Source organism: Chlamydotis macqueenii, chromosome 5, assembly GCF_036417535.1.
Source record: "Chlamydotis macqueenii isolate bChlMac1 chromosome 5, bChlMac1.mat, whole genome shotgun sequence".
Lineage (NCBI taxonomy): Eukaryota > Metazoa > Chordata > Aves > Otidiformes > Otididae > Chlamydotis > Chlamydotis macqueenii.
Window position 1 is genome coordinate 51,946,252 of NC_141560.1, and position 16,770 is coordinate 51,963,021.

At 42.3% G+C, this 16,770-nt stretch overlaps 1 protein-coding gene across 10 annotated transcripts in view; it reads right to left on the reverse strand.

Annotated features, from left to right (window-relative positions):
* The window catches only part of BRSK2 (BR serine/threonine kinase 2), a 331,752-nt gene that overhangs the window by 149,281 nt on the left and 165,701 nt on the right, over nucleotides 1-16,770 (reverse strand). For all 10 annotated transcript variants that reach the window (XM_086749316.1, XM_086749315.1, XM_086749314.1 and 7 more), the window contains exon 2: nucleotides 12,816-12,910. In XM_086749316.1, coding sequence (XP_086605442.1) covers nucleotides 12,816-12,910 — 95 coding nt within the window. The remainder of the gene's footprint in view (nucleotides 1-12,815; nucleotides 12,911-16,770) is intronic.

Here is a 16,770-nt window from a genome sequence, read left to right on the forward strand (position 1 = left end):
TTGATGACTGACACAAGTTTATTCATTACTGAATGCAATGGCCATGATAGCTGGCCAATCTCTCTCCTCATACCTACACTGGGGCCCAGGTTAGACACTAGAGATGAATAAAATCACCAAGAGTGTAACGTACTGGAGTACTGGAAGAGCCTGTCCAGAGAGGCTGATGAATCTCAATCCCTTAAGGTTTTCAAAACCAAGCCAGACAAAGCCATGGCTGACCCATGTCAACAGCAGTCCTTGTTTGAGTGGGAGGATGGACTACATAAACCCTTAGAGATCCCTTCCAAACCTTATTTCTATGATTCTGCACATTTGTCTAATATTTCACTCCTGTACCCTGTAACAATCTGGCAATCTTAGATTTCTTTGTTCTTGATATCTTTTTTCATAGAATCATAGAATGGTTAGGGTTGGAAGGGACCTTTAAAGGTCATCTAGTCCAACCCCCCCCTGCAAGAAGCAAGGACATCCCCAACTAGACCAGGTTGCTCAGAGCCTCATCCAATCTGACCTTGAACGTTTCCAGGGATGGGGCATCCACCACCTCTCTGGGCAACATGTTCCAGTGTTCTACCACCCTCAGTGTAAAAAATGTCTTCCTAATATCTAATCTGAATCTACTTCCCTCTATTTTAAAACTATTACCCCTAGTCCTGTCAGAACAGGCCCTACTGAACAGTCTCTCCCCTTCTTTCCTGTAGGCCCCCTTTAGGTACTGGAAGGCTGCTATAAGGTCTCCCCAGAGCCTTCTCTTCTCCAGGCTGAACAGCCCCAACCCTCTCAGCCTGTCCTCATAGGAGAGGTGCTCCAGCCCTGTTATCATCTTCGTGGCCCTCCTCTGGACCCTCTCCAACTGCAGATGCGATCTTCTTCAAGCAGTATGTCATCAGCTCCAGTCTTGACATTTGACAGTCTAAACACTGGTTCAATTTGTATTGTGATGCATCTGCAGCCAAACGGATGCAGAGAGACATTGAATCATTGGTATCTGCCAAAAAAAAAGGGGTGACAGGTTGCCAGGTGGCAGGATGGCTCAATAAACTATATGCCCTCTTGGTACATGAGCAGCAAGAGGCTGTTACCCAGCACTGAGCAGATCTGTGTCCTCAGCCGCTGGTCAGTGGCATTGCTCTCTCCTCAACACTACGTAAAGCAGCTTTCAGCAGGGCTTTTACCTAAAAGTGTTCCCACCACTATTGGCCTTGCTCAGCCATGCAGGTGGACAAGGGCATCTTTTATCTCAAAAATAAAGGCTTTAAGATTAACAGGTGTCTGAGGGTTTTTGTTTTTTTTTTACTGTCATAGGCAGTATTTAGATATGTTTCTACCTGTTGCTGGACTTCCATGTCAATCCCTGTGAAATACATTTTTTTATTCTGCTAGGCTACTGGGCAGGGCCCAGATGCCTTGTCTCTTACACCAGGGATATTCTGGTCCTATAGAGCAATCAGATCTATAATTTGCATGGCACTGCTGCCCAGAAGGGGTTTGGTACTCTTGAGTATCCTCACAAAACTACTCCCTAATCCAAGTTCCTCTGTGGCTGCTAAACTCGCAACTTACACCCCTATACAAAAAAAAAAAAAAAGGGAAAACACAACCCCAGATGACTGTGAGAACAGCTGTGTGCTACTCTGTCCTCTGTCGAATGATCTTACCCATTTGTTCTTAAGTAAATGTTATTATTTTCTGGATTTGATAAATCAGGGATTGATTTAAGAGGTGGAAATGAGGATAAAATGAATCTGTAATACGCAGAGGATAACGTGCTCTCTTGCTGTGTGCATCTTTCCTTTCTGCTTTGAAAGTGCTGCAGTGGAGGGTGAGGGCCAACAGGAGGTTAGCAAAGGACAGAAGGGATTTAGGAAGGAAATTCAAGGACAGCTGAGGGAGCAGGAGTGAAGAGTGGAAATTAATCAAAGAAAAGCAATAAGAACATTAGACTGAGGGGATTTATTTCAAGGTATTAGGAAGGAAATATAAGAAGAAAAATCCCTAAAAAATAACTTTATGCTAAAGTATTTCACAGCTGGGGGAAATTATTCTGCCTCTATTGACGGCAAGTTCTTTCTGCTGGACCGTCTCCACACACACAAATCTAGACATACGCACCCGATTTTTGCCAATGGAACCATAGTAAATTCCAGTCTATTACAAGGATCCACAGTGAGAGGTTCCTGACAGATGGTGTGAACAGACTTCCAGAACACTGGAAGAAGGCAATCTAGTAGCAATTCTTATAGGACAACAATATGTGTGTATCACAACTGTTGAAAATCTAGTTAAGGTACAATGGAGAAAACTAGCAACATAATCATCATATCATAAACATAATCATAATGGGGAAAACTAGCAACATAAACATCTCCTGGTACATTTGTTATGACAGTTTTTGCATATTCTGGTGACTCTTCTTCATTTTAGGTCTTCTAGCCTTGGTTACTTAGTTATATAGAGCTGTACAGAAGGGTACAATAAACTATTAAGAAATAGAGGAATAAGCTAAAACACACCCCATTAAAAAAACAGAAGCATTCTTTATGAACAGACTTGAGATGAAACTAGGTGTTGCTGTCTTGTTTACACACGTGGCTATTATTTAGTTCCTGTAGTTAGGCCTGCATCTGAGAGATACGGATGATAAAGAATGTTCCTGTCTCCTGGAGTAACAGGAAACCTAACAGAAAAAAACCACAACAGAACTGTACTCTGTTGTGCTACACCTTGCTCCAGTGACATTTCCTCACCACTTTCCTACTGAATGTACAGAAGAGAAGGTACTTGTTGTGAGAGCTGCGAACAATATAAGAATGTTTCTGCCAGTGGTATATGCCAGGAACAGGAAAAAGTAACCATGTTTATTAGGTTAGATCCTCCTTCTTGAGTGTTGAGAGCTGTTTGCTGCTGCCTTACCATAATGTTCTAAAATAAGATTTTGAATGTGTTAATTTTAGCATAATCTAGAGCATCAGTCCCAAATTTCCAGGAGGGACAAGGATCTTGGTTGCCTGACTGAGTTTTCACCAAGTATTCTTGAAAAAGTCAGTCTGCTCCCTGGTATTTCTTGCCACTTTCAAAAGTTCCTATTTCCACCAGCAGCAATGCATGAGAACAGAACTGAGATGCTACTGAGCAATCGTTACACGCTGAGAGACGGCAACGGATGCAGAAGTTCAAGATTAAACTCAATCTCTCCTTCCCTATGGTTTGTAGAGAATTAAAGAAACATCTCCATTATCCCTCACAGCACAAAGCCATAGCTGCTGCCTCCCCATGCAGTTGCAGAGCATACCATATTATATTACACCGCAAGGTTCAAGAATATCAGGTGTTCTAACAAAGCAGAGATTGTTTCTCCCACATCGGAGCAAAATCAACCACGACACGACTGCAATTTTGTCACTGCATGGTAGCTGGACCACTAGAGCACAGGCTTGAGCTCTCTTAGTATTACCACACCTGGCAGATTCTCTTGGAGCTGGACAAGAAACATCATTTTGAGCTAAACCTTTGGAGTCTCCTCTATGCGTGGCGTGTGCATTCACGGGAGGACAGCAGGGGAACACACACAATGGTTTATTGCTATGGGAGTGCTCTTCATGAACAGACCAGCATATTAAAGACATGCTAAGCGTGGATTCAGCATCTCAGGATGCCAGGAGGCAAGGCAGTGAGTTCAAAGATACCACCTGGTAAAAGAGGAAATGCTCAAATATCTAAAAACTTACCACTAGAGTGATCAACATGCTCTAACAGCAGCAAAGCAAATCCATGCCATATTGTATCCAGCTCTCTCTGACAGCTCTGGAACTAACAGTTAATTACACTGGGATTGAGCCTTCCCAGATTTTTCCTAAATTTGTGCCAACTACTTAATAGCATGAACTGCAGGGATAGACAGAGTGAGGCCTGGTTTACACGTAACAAATGATCAGCAAAATGTTCATGTTGGATAGAAGAATGCAAAACAAACAAAAAGAGCCTGCATCCCCTAACTGACAGTGCAATGCCAGCCCTTGGCTCTCAGTTGTACTGGTTGAATATCCATTAGGTGACACATTTTGTCTGAGCTGGGAAACTCATAAGCTGTACGGGACTAAGACATGCTTCTTAACAGAAAGGCAGTGCTAGTGTACAAGGTACTACCTAGTTGTTTCAGCAAAAATTTAAGATAATCTTTGAACAAAGTCTTTGCTCAAATGGTTTGCCTGCTATATAGAGGGATGGACTACATCCCTTAATTGGAATGGATCAGTATATTGATGTTTATGGTGCTTATTCTACATGATAGATGCAGGGTCAAATACCTGAGCCAATCCTGGTCTCAGTCAAGTTGCTTAAGGCTTGCTGTCTCATTACTGCTAGAGCTCTTCTGATGTAATGCTGGCTCTCTTTCCCAGAGAAAAGAAAAAAATAATTGAAAGGTTTCCAGACAAGATTCTGGAATGTGAAATACAAACCAATGTAAAACGGAGTCAGAAGTCTTTTCATCTGCAACCCAGAAAAAAAAGAGTTTAAGATAGAAAATATACAACAAACCTAAACCACACTTGCCAAAGTTACCTTTGGTCCTTAATGAAATCAGCCTGCAAAGCACTTGCTGTGTTGTAGCGCTGACATCCCAGCATCTTCCTCCTCCTAAAGTGTTCACAAGCTTTTGCTATGACACTGAGCAAACACTGGCACAGCAGAATCATGAAAACAGGATAGAATAGTCTCTAAAAAAAACCAGAATATATCCTGGCACAACACAAGCTCATTCAATTCCAGCATGGAGAGTGGGGTGAGGAACGACAAAAAAATCCTACGCTGTTTCTCTCGTGCTTATAGACATGGGTTTCAAATGGTTCGGTCAATATTGCATTCACACTGCTGACTGCATCTGAGCTTCACTCTGAGTTGCGCTCTCAGTCCAGGACAAAATTGTGTGAGCAAAGAAAATTATTTTTTATAAGGAGCTGTGTAACTTAAAAATCTCTTTGCAGTTCAGGTCAGAAAACATGCCACTCTAACACCTTTTTTGCTTAAAAGATTTGGGAAGTTATTTTATCCACAATCTAACATGCATTTCTGAAGCCTCAGGTTCCTAGACCAGCTAGGTGTCCAGTCAGACAGAAATTCCAGAAATACTGTCAGATCTGACCCAGGACTTCCAACCTCTGGACATCAGTCTCAGAATTTTCACACTCCACACCCCAACTCAACCAGACTGAGACTGGAAGCTAACCTTCTCCTGCAGTTCCCCTTGCCTTTCAGGGTAACTGCTACTGGTTATCCTTCCCAGGAAACTGAGCATCAAGTCTGACAACAGCTGAGGATCCCGGTGCCTTCTGCCACTCCCCCATGTAGCAATGCTTTGTAGGGTCACATCTCTCTGACTAGGAATGCTGGGTCTGCCCCACTGCTGTGGACTCTTGGAGCCTGCCTCAAGACTTCCTACATCTTGGCTTGGTAACCTAGGGCTCTGAGATGGAGGGAGTCCCTGCAGAGACAGGGCTTTTCAGGGTCTGTGTTTTGGAGATGGCAGGCAAGACTCCCTAACAGCTTGCTATGAATCCAGAGGGACTTCAAAAGAAACCTAGTCTTTGATATACTAGGAGTTCACTGAGCCAAAGTTACTTCAGAGAAAATATTTTAGTGAATCAGCATCTTTTGATAAAACTAAGCTTTGGCAAAGGAAGAGAAGAATTCCCAGAAGCTTCAGTAGAGAAAGCAACATGAAGTCAAACTATGGTCTGTCTCATGCCAAATGTGAGCATGGTGCAATTACAGTAGAAATAGTTAAAAGACAAAGCTGAACAGAAAGGATTTTTACAGGCAAATTATTGACAGCAGCTTCACAGGTGGATGAAGACTGGATGGCAGAGCACACTTAGACATCTCATCTCCAGGAGCAGTTACTTCCCTATCCAAGCATTATGGTTATGATCAAGTGAAATGAATGGAAAAAGCATTCCTTGACTTCAACGAGCACTATCTGGGGCGCATGAGGGACATTTATTGCTACACAATCAAGGCAGCGCACGAGGATGGTACACTGTCTGCGTCTATGTGTTTGCATACACAGGGCTGTGGGTAGAACATGTGCGGTGTGATACAGGTTTGAGCCGGACTGCTATAGTACAAGTCTGTGGAATTAAAACTAGGGTGGAAAAAATAGGGCCAATTATTTTTATAGGTTGCCCAAATGCCTCAGTTGATCATACTAACTTCAGAAAGCAAATGGAACTCTGTACCCTTGACAGGTTTGTTCCTCTGGCAGGTACATCACGCATTCGTGATTCCTGTTTAATTTCCTTCTTTAAGAATACCTCAAGCTGTGTTCCTTGTGGGTGTGGTGGAAAGTGGAGGCGGAGAACGCTTCTTCTGTGAAGGAAAATACAATTACCCAACTTCTTTAACTGCTCAAACAGATGACAAGTGAACAGGCTTTCAGTGCTCCCCACCAGCTCCAGTTTAAAACAAAACGCTCTGCATTATACATTCAGTAAGAGATCCCTACTCCCAAATTCCCTATAGCAGAAGGAAACTAGAGGAAAAAAAAAACCCCCCTTTTATTTCCGCTGTTTTTTTCATATTGCAAGGTGCTTTTTTATCTCTTTGAACTTAGAAGAGAGACACACACATAAAGCTGTGCTGTGCTAACTGTGTTGCTACTGGAATACGAACCAGGGTCACAGAGGTGGGAAGGTGGGAAGTGAGCGTGTGTTTGTGCGCTCATGTTCTTTGATGAGTGCCAACCATTCCTGCAGTTTGTTCACCACCTAGGTACTGTCAAACATACAGACCAACACGCACACACTGCTAATCCGGTCTCTTCCAGTGCTAAAAGCAGACAAGCCTGTGGTAATTCTCCAGGTTAAAGATAAACTACAGTGAGGGTGAGAGTGTGGTTTTCAAAAAGCACATGCAGTGAACGTGCAAGGGACAATCCATTTAAGTGTGAACATACTCATTTGTACAATGCAACCTGCATGTTCAAGAGCAAGTAAAAAATACAAGTATCAGAGAGTACGTACACGTTTTGGAGAGATTTAATTCCCTTTATCCTTTCATCTTTTTTTGTCATGAATACAAGGTCCTCTGGGCTATTCTGCTCTCATAGCAATATGCCAATCAACCAGAAGAACAAAAAACGAGTACCAGCAAGTTAGCACAGTGTTTCTTAATCAGGGAGTCCTAGAAAGTTTGATGAATGCTTTAAAATCTATTCTTTGGGACATCTGTTTAATAAAGGTAAATACTTTCCCTCCTATTTGCTATTTTTAATATGACCATCTCCAAAATTTTGCATGCCAGTATCCTAGATTAATCTAACCACATTTCACTGGTGAAATCATAGGGTCTCGTTTCTCTGTTCATTTGTACCCAACGGCAGGGGTATTTCGTGGGATTCAGCAGCAGCTTAACAACATTTCCATTGCAATCAATAGTAAAACTTGTAAATACGGCAGCTAGAAAAAAAAAATAGGCTACTATTGAATACATTAAAAAAAATTCTGATTTGGTGAAATTCAGGTTTGGTGTTGGTGAGTTTGGCTTCACTAATGTCAGGGAAACTGCCCTCATTACGATCAAAGCTCAATTTGAACCAAGTTACACTATTCAGTTGGTTTCTGTCTCAGATTTAGCTTTTCCTTGACACTGTTCTGATATTCTTGTAATGATTTCTGTAGACCAGGCCACCAGTCAGCAGCTGAGGACAGCTAGGTCAGCCAATATCACAGTCTTTTGTTTGAAAAGTCTGAAAATGAGATATTCCAAAGCAAAGATGCTGCTCTCAAGTACCTCCTTCTTTAACTTCACTTGGAGGAGCCTAAATTCCTGCTTCTGCAGAAACCTTGCACAAGCACCTCTCTTTATGGTCCAGACAGAGATAAGTGACTTTTTACAGATCTCAAGTGTGTGATTAGCAATTCACAGCTCCATGAATTTTAAGGCCAGAGAGGCTGTTGTGTTAATACAGTCAGAGCTACGCATAGCATGGATCAGGAAACCATCTTCAACTCCTTCCTGCTGCAAGTCCAGCAGCTGAAGCTGAACTAGGATCTAGGTTTCAGAAAAACAAACAACAGTTTAAAATTAAGTTTAATAGTTTTTCAGGGGAAAAACTCACCAGAGCTTCGGGTGGCTTGTTCCAATTAGTAACTTCATCCAGTGGTCAAATAGACCAGTATTTCTACATTTAATCTGTCTACCTACAGTTTACAACTATTAGTTTCCAATAAGCTTTTTGTCCCCACAACTGTAATATCCTCTATTACCAAATGTTTATCCTTCTTATCAGTATTTACAGATTATGATTAAGTTATGTCTTAACGTTCTCTTTAATAAACTAGGTAGATTGAGTCCCTTGTGTCTCTCATAAAACGTGAGCTCTGACTGTTTACTTACTCTCTCAGATACTTTGTGAATCATGAACAATTTCTAAACTTTATCCTTGAAGAATGGGCATCTCAACTACACATGCTGCATTTCAGCAGTTTTTGCAACAAAACAATGACAGATATTACATGACTTTCAGTAGCAAAAGGGGAAAAGACAGAGAAAAAAAAAGAATAAATTACAGGATGGGAGAAAAAATAAGAATGAAAGGGATTAAAAAGAGGCAAAATAACAACTGAAAGAAAATGGAGAAGGAAGGAAAGACTCAAAGTAGGACAGGGTAGTAAAGAAATAAGTAGCTATTGAAACAGAAGCTCAGGAAGAAGCAAGAGATGAGAAAAAGACCATGCAAAGCAGTGTCAATTTGCAAGTACACTTTCATCAGTTATCTTGGTGGTTCCAAAAGGCTGACGTTCAATCCTGCTACCTATCCCTTCACTCATTTTTTTCAGGCAATCAGTGACCTCTGACAGTAATCCTTGCATGATTCTCCCTGCTTAATAACATACACTACACCTTTGCAGAGCTTTTTGGAAGCAGAGTTAATTTGCACCACAAGGCACTAAAACAACCAACCAACCTCCCCCAAACCCACCACCCATGCTTCAATCAAGCTCCACAAGAGAAATGTGGAAGGGACTGTGTCTCTTCACTTCCCCTACCCTGAAAATACCTGCCTTACCTCAAGACCAGCACTAGAGGACTCGGTCAGAACAAACAAAAGGCACATACACACAAAGCACACGTATGAAGCTCTGGGCTCCAGCCATCAAGCCTGGGACATCTGTGGCTTTCTCAGGATGCCTGTGTGTTCAAGTAATTAGTCCAAGGCCAGCTGTCCCCTTCTCACTCTTCACCCTTTATGCTGCCATTGCTTCTACTGCCACTGTCTGTCCAAAGTGTATTTTGTTGATGGCTCACCAAAAGAGTAGCTTTTATATTGTTTTTTATTCTTTGGAAGGAAGGAGTGGAAGAGAACTGATGAGGTGGTAAAGAGGAAAGGACTTGTCCAAGTACGGCTCATGAGATGCTTCAACATTTCCAAACAAGCTTTTGCCACACCAGAGGAAAGATTTGCTTTAACTTTTACATTCTGAAGTTATAAAATCCAAACACTTGTGCTGATACTGAAAATGCAATCATCAATAGTGAACTTGCCTGTTCAGGAAAGCTTAATGCCTCACAGACACGTTAAGCTCTTGTAATCTAGGCCTAATTTCCCTCTCAGCGATCCAGAAGTAATTCAGGGAAATTAATGAACCCTCTTTCAATCTCAAGATGCTCCCTATAATGTGTTCCTTTCTGAAATCTTTCTGCCGATTTGTGCTAGGGCAAGCTAAAGGTACCATGGGAGGCAGGTCTCTACATCAGTGGGGCTTACCACAGGGTGGCTGAAGAAGCCCAGCTGAAGCTTTCACCAGTTGTGTGACAGCAGGAGTGAGAACAGAACCAGTCCTTCTGTTCTCATCTGTGAAATTACATTTGTAGCTTTGCCCCAAAATCAGGGTCCCAAACAGTCCCAAGCTGGAGCTGAGAAAGGAACACTGCTCCCCAGCCTGTGTTTAGTGAGTAAGAGGATGACAAAGCAAAAGGCTCACATGTGCATTGAGAAGCCGTTTCCTTTGATACGGCAGCAAGCGCCTGGATGATACATTTACTGCAGCTTGCGCTGATCGTGCCTGCCCATGTATCATCTCCATAGCAGCAGTTCTGCTAATTGAGACCAGCTGCTTCAATTCCAAATTCTTCTCTCCAGAAATATCAATACTACGACGTTATGATTAGAAAGCACTTTACCAAATGCCTTTCAATTCTGCACAGCTCAGATGAAGAGCAGCTGCAGAAAGAAGGGACAGTTCCCTCAATGTACAGAATAAAACACTGCAAAAACACTGGGGAAATGAAGGCTATAAGCAGCAAGTCAAAATAGAATAATGATGGCAGTGAAAGCAGTCTGCTGTATGTGCTTGTGCCTGTCATTTTAGATGTTGAAAGGACCATGAGCAGACTTCTCCCGTATGCTTGAGGATAAATGGCCACAGCACTGCAGTGTCACAGCTTCATGCAGCAGGTGTGCGTATTTGTCAGATCCAGTTTTTCTGTCCAAGGATGGATTAAAGCAAAATCCATCAGTCTGGGCCTGGCTTGGGAGAGTAGCTGTGGCCTTGAATCATCTGGCTCCAGGGCCTGTCCTGCACAGCCCATAGGCAGAGAGAGTCACTGGAACTGATAAGCTATTGGGAAGATTTGCGAAGTAGGAATGCCACCACACCACCATGACTTGGCTTCACTATTGGCTATTTCCTTGTGGCTGCTGACTCCACACAGCAAGCTGTCAGCTGGATGCTTGGCAATAGTCACACTGGGATTGCCAAAAGCCGCAAGTATTTTTCTCCTTCGGTCAGGCTGGATTAAGCTGGCTAACAGTACAGTCAATTCCAAATTCACTTAGAAGTCTCAGGCCCTTTCTGTGACCATTAGACACAAGGCATTCCTGAAAAGACATCTGGTTACTGAGTTTATGCAAGAACTGGGCAAACCACTTCAATCCCATCTGTTGTTCCAATCTCCTGAGCACAGAGGACAGAATCCTTGAGAGAGAAAATCTCACCAAGTATAGTCTGAAAATGAGAATCATGATGCAACGCGTGGTTTCCTCCTGAGAAGGATGCTGTACAATCTTACAGAAAACATGGCATGCTTCAGCATGCAGCTGTGTAAACAAGGGCCTAACACACCATTTCACTACTCCGATTTCATACTACAACAGAGGTAATGCAACACAACTAAAGCAGAGAGATTACTTTGCTATGCTAAGTGATTTGCCTCCTACTCTGCAAATCAATGAGGTAAATAAAATGTTTTGTACAGATACCAGACAGTGTCTCTCAGCAAAAAAAAATGCTCATGTTTTTTTAAAAATATTCCTACTGTGTTACTCTGGAAAATATTCAAAGTGTTTAGAGTCTGATTAAGATTTTACCACTTACACATTTAGTTTGCTTTCATTGTTACATTCATCCACTGAATCTCCCTTTAAAGTTGCAGTTTTCTTACCTATTTCACTTTCTAACTTTTGGTCTGTATTAGAAGACTGTTTGAACCCACAGTACTACAGGAGAGGGAATATTTCAATGAAATTCCAGAAAGGTAAGGCTGAACACGTTATAATTGAATATAAACTTTAAGAATCTTTCTCTGAAAAAAAAATAAACTTACATTATATGCATAACATTCACTGCCTGCATGTGCCTTTAATCTCAATTTTCTTGCTGCTCCTAGTAGAATCATGGAATCATAGAAGAGTTTGGGTTGGAAGGGACCTTTAAAGGTCATCTAGTCCAACCCCCCTGCAGGAAGCAGGGACACCTTCAACTGGATCAGGTTGCTCAGAGCCTCATCCAGCCTGGCCTTGAATGTTTCCAGGGATTGGGCATCTGCCACCTCACTGGGCAACCTGTGACAGTGCTTCACCACCCTCATTGTAAAAAATTTGTTCCTTATGCTTAGTCTAAATCTACTGTCTTTTAGTGTTACTATATTTACTTGTGCTGGGAAACAGTTGACACAGAAGTACGCACAAGAAACAGCAGTGTAAAGATATATGCTCCATGTGCTTATAGGGAAGTTACTGCAATAAAGTGCTCTGTCCTGCATGCAGACCTGTTTGTGTCATTTGCAGGTGAGAGCTTGCTGGAATTCTGTTGATTGCAGTGCAGTTGTGTACCCTCTCATTAAGCTGAATTTAACCTTTGTAGTCATCAAATCACATGAATAAACTTCTATGCATATATTTATTTTATTTTTAGGATTCCAGGATCAGTCAATGACACTCATGTAAGGAGATGGATATCACAAGGCTAGGTAAAAAACAAACTGAGCTCTTCTGAACACTGCAGTCATTGGGACCATCATGACACACAATTTGATGGTTTCCAGTGGCACAGCTCTGTGGATTGTCAACAGAATTACAACAGCCTTAAACACTCATGGCCTTGGCGCATCAGATCATAACAAACACAGGCAGCAGAGCGAGCAGTAGAAGTATTCAAACAACAGATTTACCAGCCTCTCTTAAATCTCTTCCTACTGACATTTGTACACCTCAGTCTGCAATGTACCACAACTATTATGAACTGCTACAGCAATGGAAGTCGGATGCCCAGCACACATCTGCCCCAATAGAGAAGAAACAACGCTGCAGCTGACCGTTTATTTTGTTCACAAACACAGGCATATTCCCATTTAATTTCAGCTGCCCAAGCCTCCCCATAACTAAATTATTGTTATTATGCTCTGCATAATCCTAGTACTTACAAGGATGTTTGTTATATGTAATTAAAGATATTAATTTTGCATGGAACAGAAGACAGAGCCAAGAACTGTTTTTTAAATTTTTTTTTTTAAATCTCCGATTAGAAAATTACCTTCATTAGCACCGACTCGCTGAGCTTCTCTCTGTTGACAATTTTTATTGCAACCTTCTGACACGTGACACAGTGAACCCCCAACTTCACAAGCCCTACAGGAGAAAGAGAGCAAAATAGAAAAGAAGAATTGGTTAGAGACAGCTGCTGTTGAGATTTTTGCTATTAATACACCATCCAGAAGTTGCAACTTATATGCAAACAAATTTCCACTAGTCCCTCCTCCAGCCAGATAAGGTCTTGTGAGCAATGAACACCCTGCAGCCCACATTGTGACTATTTGGCAGTGAAGTTGACAACATCCTTACTGCTGCTACAGTTTTTGCCATTAAAAGTGTATTTTTGTTGAAGCACTGCATTCCAGCTCTCACCATTCAAAGTGCATTCTACCAGTAAGAAGTAAACTTCTGCCAATTTAACTGCACCAGGCTAAGGGTTTTTGCTGACACCTGACATCAACGAAAGCTCAGAAGTTAACAAAACTAGATGGTTAAATGTCTGCAGCACAAACATGGCCTCTACATTTTTTTTCTAGCTCCTTCCAAATCTTTCATGATCATAATAAAAAGGTGCTTAATTATGCTTTCCATTACTGTTTTAATTTACCCTGCTGTATAAAGTAACACTGTTATGAATGCCATTGTGGCATGGAGGAACATCAACATATTCTGATACAAGTTCTTATTTGTTATTATTTACAATATGCTTGTCCTCAAATAACTTAGAGTGCTGTTAAATGATTATATTGGCAAAAGGATACGGATATCCCTGACAGGATCAGGATGTCTGAGCTATCACCAAAGTACAGAACAAAACTCCAAGAAAGGGGTAAGTAACATACATGAAGCATTGCCTTCTGCAAAACTTTAACCTAAATCAGCTGAAGTGCATGAAAGTACATAGAGATATCTCCCACAAGTGAGTTTAAGATAGTCCCCTGAGCTTTCAACTCTTACCGCCATTAAGAATTTGTACCTGGAAAAATTGTACTTTGTAGGTCTAGTCAAGTGACATCCTGTTTGCTTCAGCTTTACTCGTCAAATGTGCACAAGCAGCACAACACCTGATAGGCTAGGTCCCATCCCACTCCACACATAATATGTCTAATTGCCATTTAGTTTAATTCACTTATATCTGAAATAAGAAGAAATGGCACCTCCCTGGTGTCACTTAGAGCTGCTGGGCTTCACAGTGCATTTATGAGCAATGACATCGCATAGTAAGAAAAATTCTAGCTCAGCTTGCAGCACCTAGGTTGGGTTGCAATTAAGATCCTGACCCCATCTGCTGACGCAAATCACAAACCCAAACACGTTGCTTTATCTGGAAATTGAACAAAACAGATGTGCAGTCCAGTGAAACAATGAACACAGGACTTCATGCTTCTTATCAAGGGATGAATATATATTGCCTTACTACAAACTGTCCCCAGTGAAATGAACTGGAATTTCACTAGGGACTCCAGCAATCTCCTGCAGATACTTGTCCATCTTTTTGTTACACAGTTCATTATAAATTTGGAACCATTAATTACTAGTTACTATGCTGAGAAACAAACTCCCGACTCGCTTCCAGTCACAATTCTTTTATGGTGTGCTCAAGTGTTCTGGATATTTCCAGTCACAAAATTTCTCAGTCTCATCTGGTTAAATGCTGACATCCTTACTTTCAGCCAGGGCATAAACAAGTCACAAAAATTAAGAGTGCTGCACACTGACAAATCCATTTGAAACTCTATAGCAGTAGCCTGTCCTCTGCCTGAAGCGGCCAAGAAGCACAGCTGGGGGAAGATGCTGTGATGTTCAGCCAATCCTCAGTCTTACATCTGGATTTTGTCTATTCAATAAATTTATAATATTACCCGTAGCACTACTGGCTATATGTTCACCATTCCTAGCAGCTGCAGCCTTACTTACACTTCTTCTCTTTGGCTTTGTCCTGTGTTTGGATAGTGGCTACTTGGCACCATTTTGTTGAAAGTGTGCACAGCTTCAATCCGTGCCGATTGCTTCCTTCCTGCTTCCAGCACAAATCACAGCTCTGTATCACTCTTTACATCGCTCTTAGTTATGCTTTCAAATCTCAGCAGAACTTCTACCTCAGTCCTTTTCATCTAGACTCCCAGGATCTGTGGCATGGTGCTGTACTGCAACATGCTGCACATCAATTATGTTAAGAGGTCAATAAAGGTGACAAAAAAACTGCTTTCTGTAACTGGTCTTTCACCCCAAGTAAAATATAAAGGCTTCTGGTATCTCACATGTCAGGGTTTGATTTCAAATGTTGTTGCTCCCAAATAAAGCCATCTGCCTCTCTGATCTTGGTTGATCTGTAAGCCATTTTTCCTTTGTCCTCCCTGAAGCACCCTGTCATTAAGTCATAGAAGAGTTTTAACCATGAACTTCTGGGACACCACTATGTTGTAGAGGTAATCTTCACAGTGTCCTCTGTCCTTCTTACTGCTAACCTACCACAGAAACTCAAAAATTAGGATTAAACCATTCTATTTACTCCAATAAAAAAGTTAATCAACTGTTAGAAATCAGTGCCCATCTTGCAAAAATCTGATACTGAATCAGTGATATCATGTATACATATAATACCGATACTATGTTTAATTAATTTCATCCACCTCAAGAAGTCATTCTTGATTTACATCATGGTACCAGAGGACAGAATGAGAAAACACATGTAAGAATTAATGCATTTTTCCTCTTCTCCTGATCTGCATTTTAAAAATCAAGAAAAGAAATGCACTGTCACCGCTATCTGTTTTGTGGAGACAGAACTTTAAGACAATCCTCTGAACAGCCCAAGACAGCACTGTGCACTGTACTAAATTCACTGAATTTTTAGGATAAAAATAAAACATGTTGCTCTGCCTTACCTCCTCTCACCTCTCCTAGCCACTTCCTTTTGACATTTGCATGCCAGTCTAACCAAAAAAGCCCTTGTCGTAGTTCAGCCCCGATTAGGATCAGACTACGCAGTCTCTCTCTCACTCCCCCCACCCTCCGAGAGAATAGGGAGAGATAATATAAGAAAAACGGCTCGAGGTTTGAGATAAGGACGGGGAGAAAATCCTTAAAGTTACCGTCACGGGCAAAACAGACTCGACTTGGGGAAAACTACTCATTTATTACTACAAACAGCAGAATAATGAGACAGAGAACAAGATAACCTCCCTCCACCCCTCCCTCTTCCCAAGCTTAACATTATCTCTACTACCTTCCCCTCCCGAGCGGCACAGGGGGGAAGAGGGAATGGGGGTTGTGGTCAGTTCATCACACGACGTTTTAGGCTGCTGCTTCATAGTCGGGGGAAGAACTCCTCACATTCCTCCCCTGCTCCTTCGTGGAGTCCCACCCATACACCACAGTCCTTCCTGAAACTGCTCTGGTGTGGGTCATCTCTTCCACGGGGTGCAGTCCCTCCAGAACAGCTGCCCCAGCGGCCCCTCCACAGGCCACAGCTGCCTTCAGGCATCCACCTGCTCTGGTGTGGGGTCCTCCACGGGCTGCAGGTGGATCTCTGCTCCTCCCTGGACCTCCATGGACTGCAGGGGGACAGCCTGCTCCACCATGGTTGTCACCATAGGCTGCAGGGGAATCTTGGCCAGAAGCCGCATTACTCCTCCCCCTCCTTCTTCACTGACCTTGCCGTCTGCAGCCGTTCCTCTCACAAGAAAAGTTATTCACAACAGGCTGGCAGACGCCTCTCAGAATCTCTTCACATCATCCATCTCATCTCCTCTCCACTTCTTGCAGCCGGGCTGGGCCGAGTCGGGCCCAGTCGGCTGCCTGGCAAGAGGCCAGAGGGTGAGGCCTGCAAGGCCCATGAGGCCTGCGCCTCCCCCTCTGCGCCTCTGCCCCTGCTCGGCTTCTTCACATCTTCTCTTCTCTCTTTTTTTTTCTGTTTTCCCCTTCTTAAATACGTTATCACGGGACATTCTGCT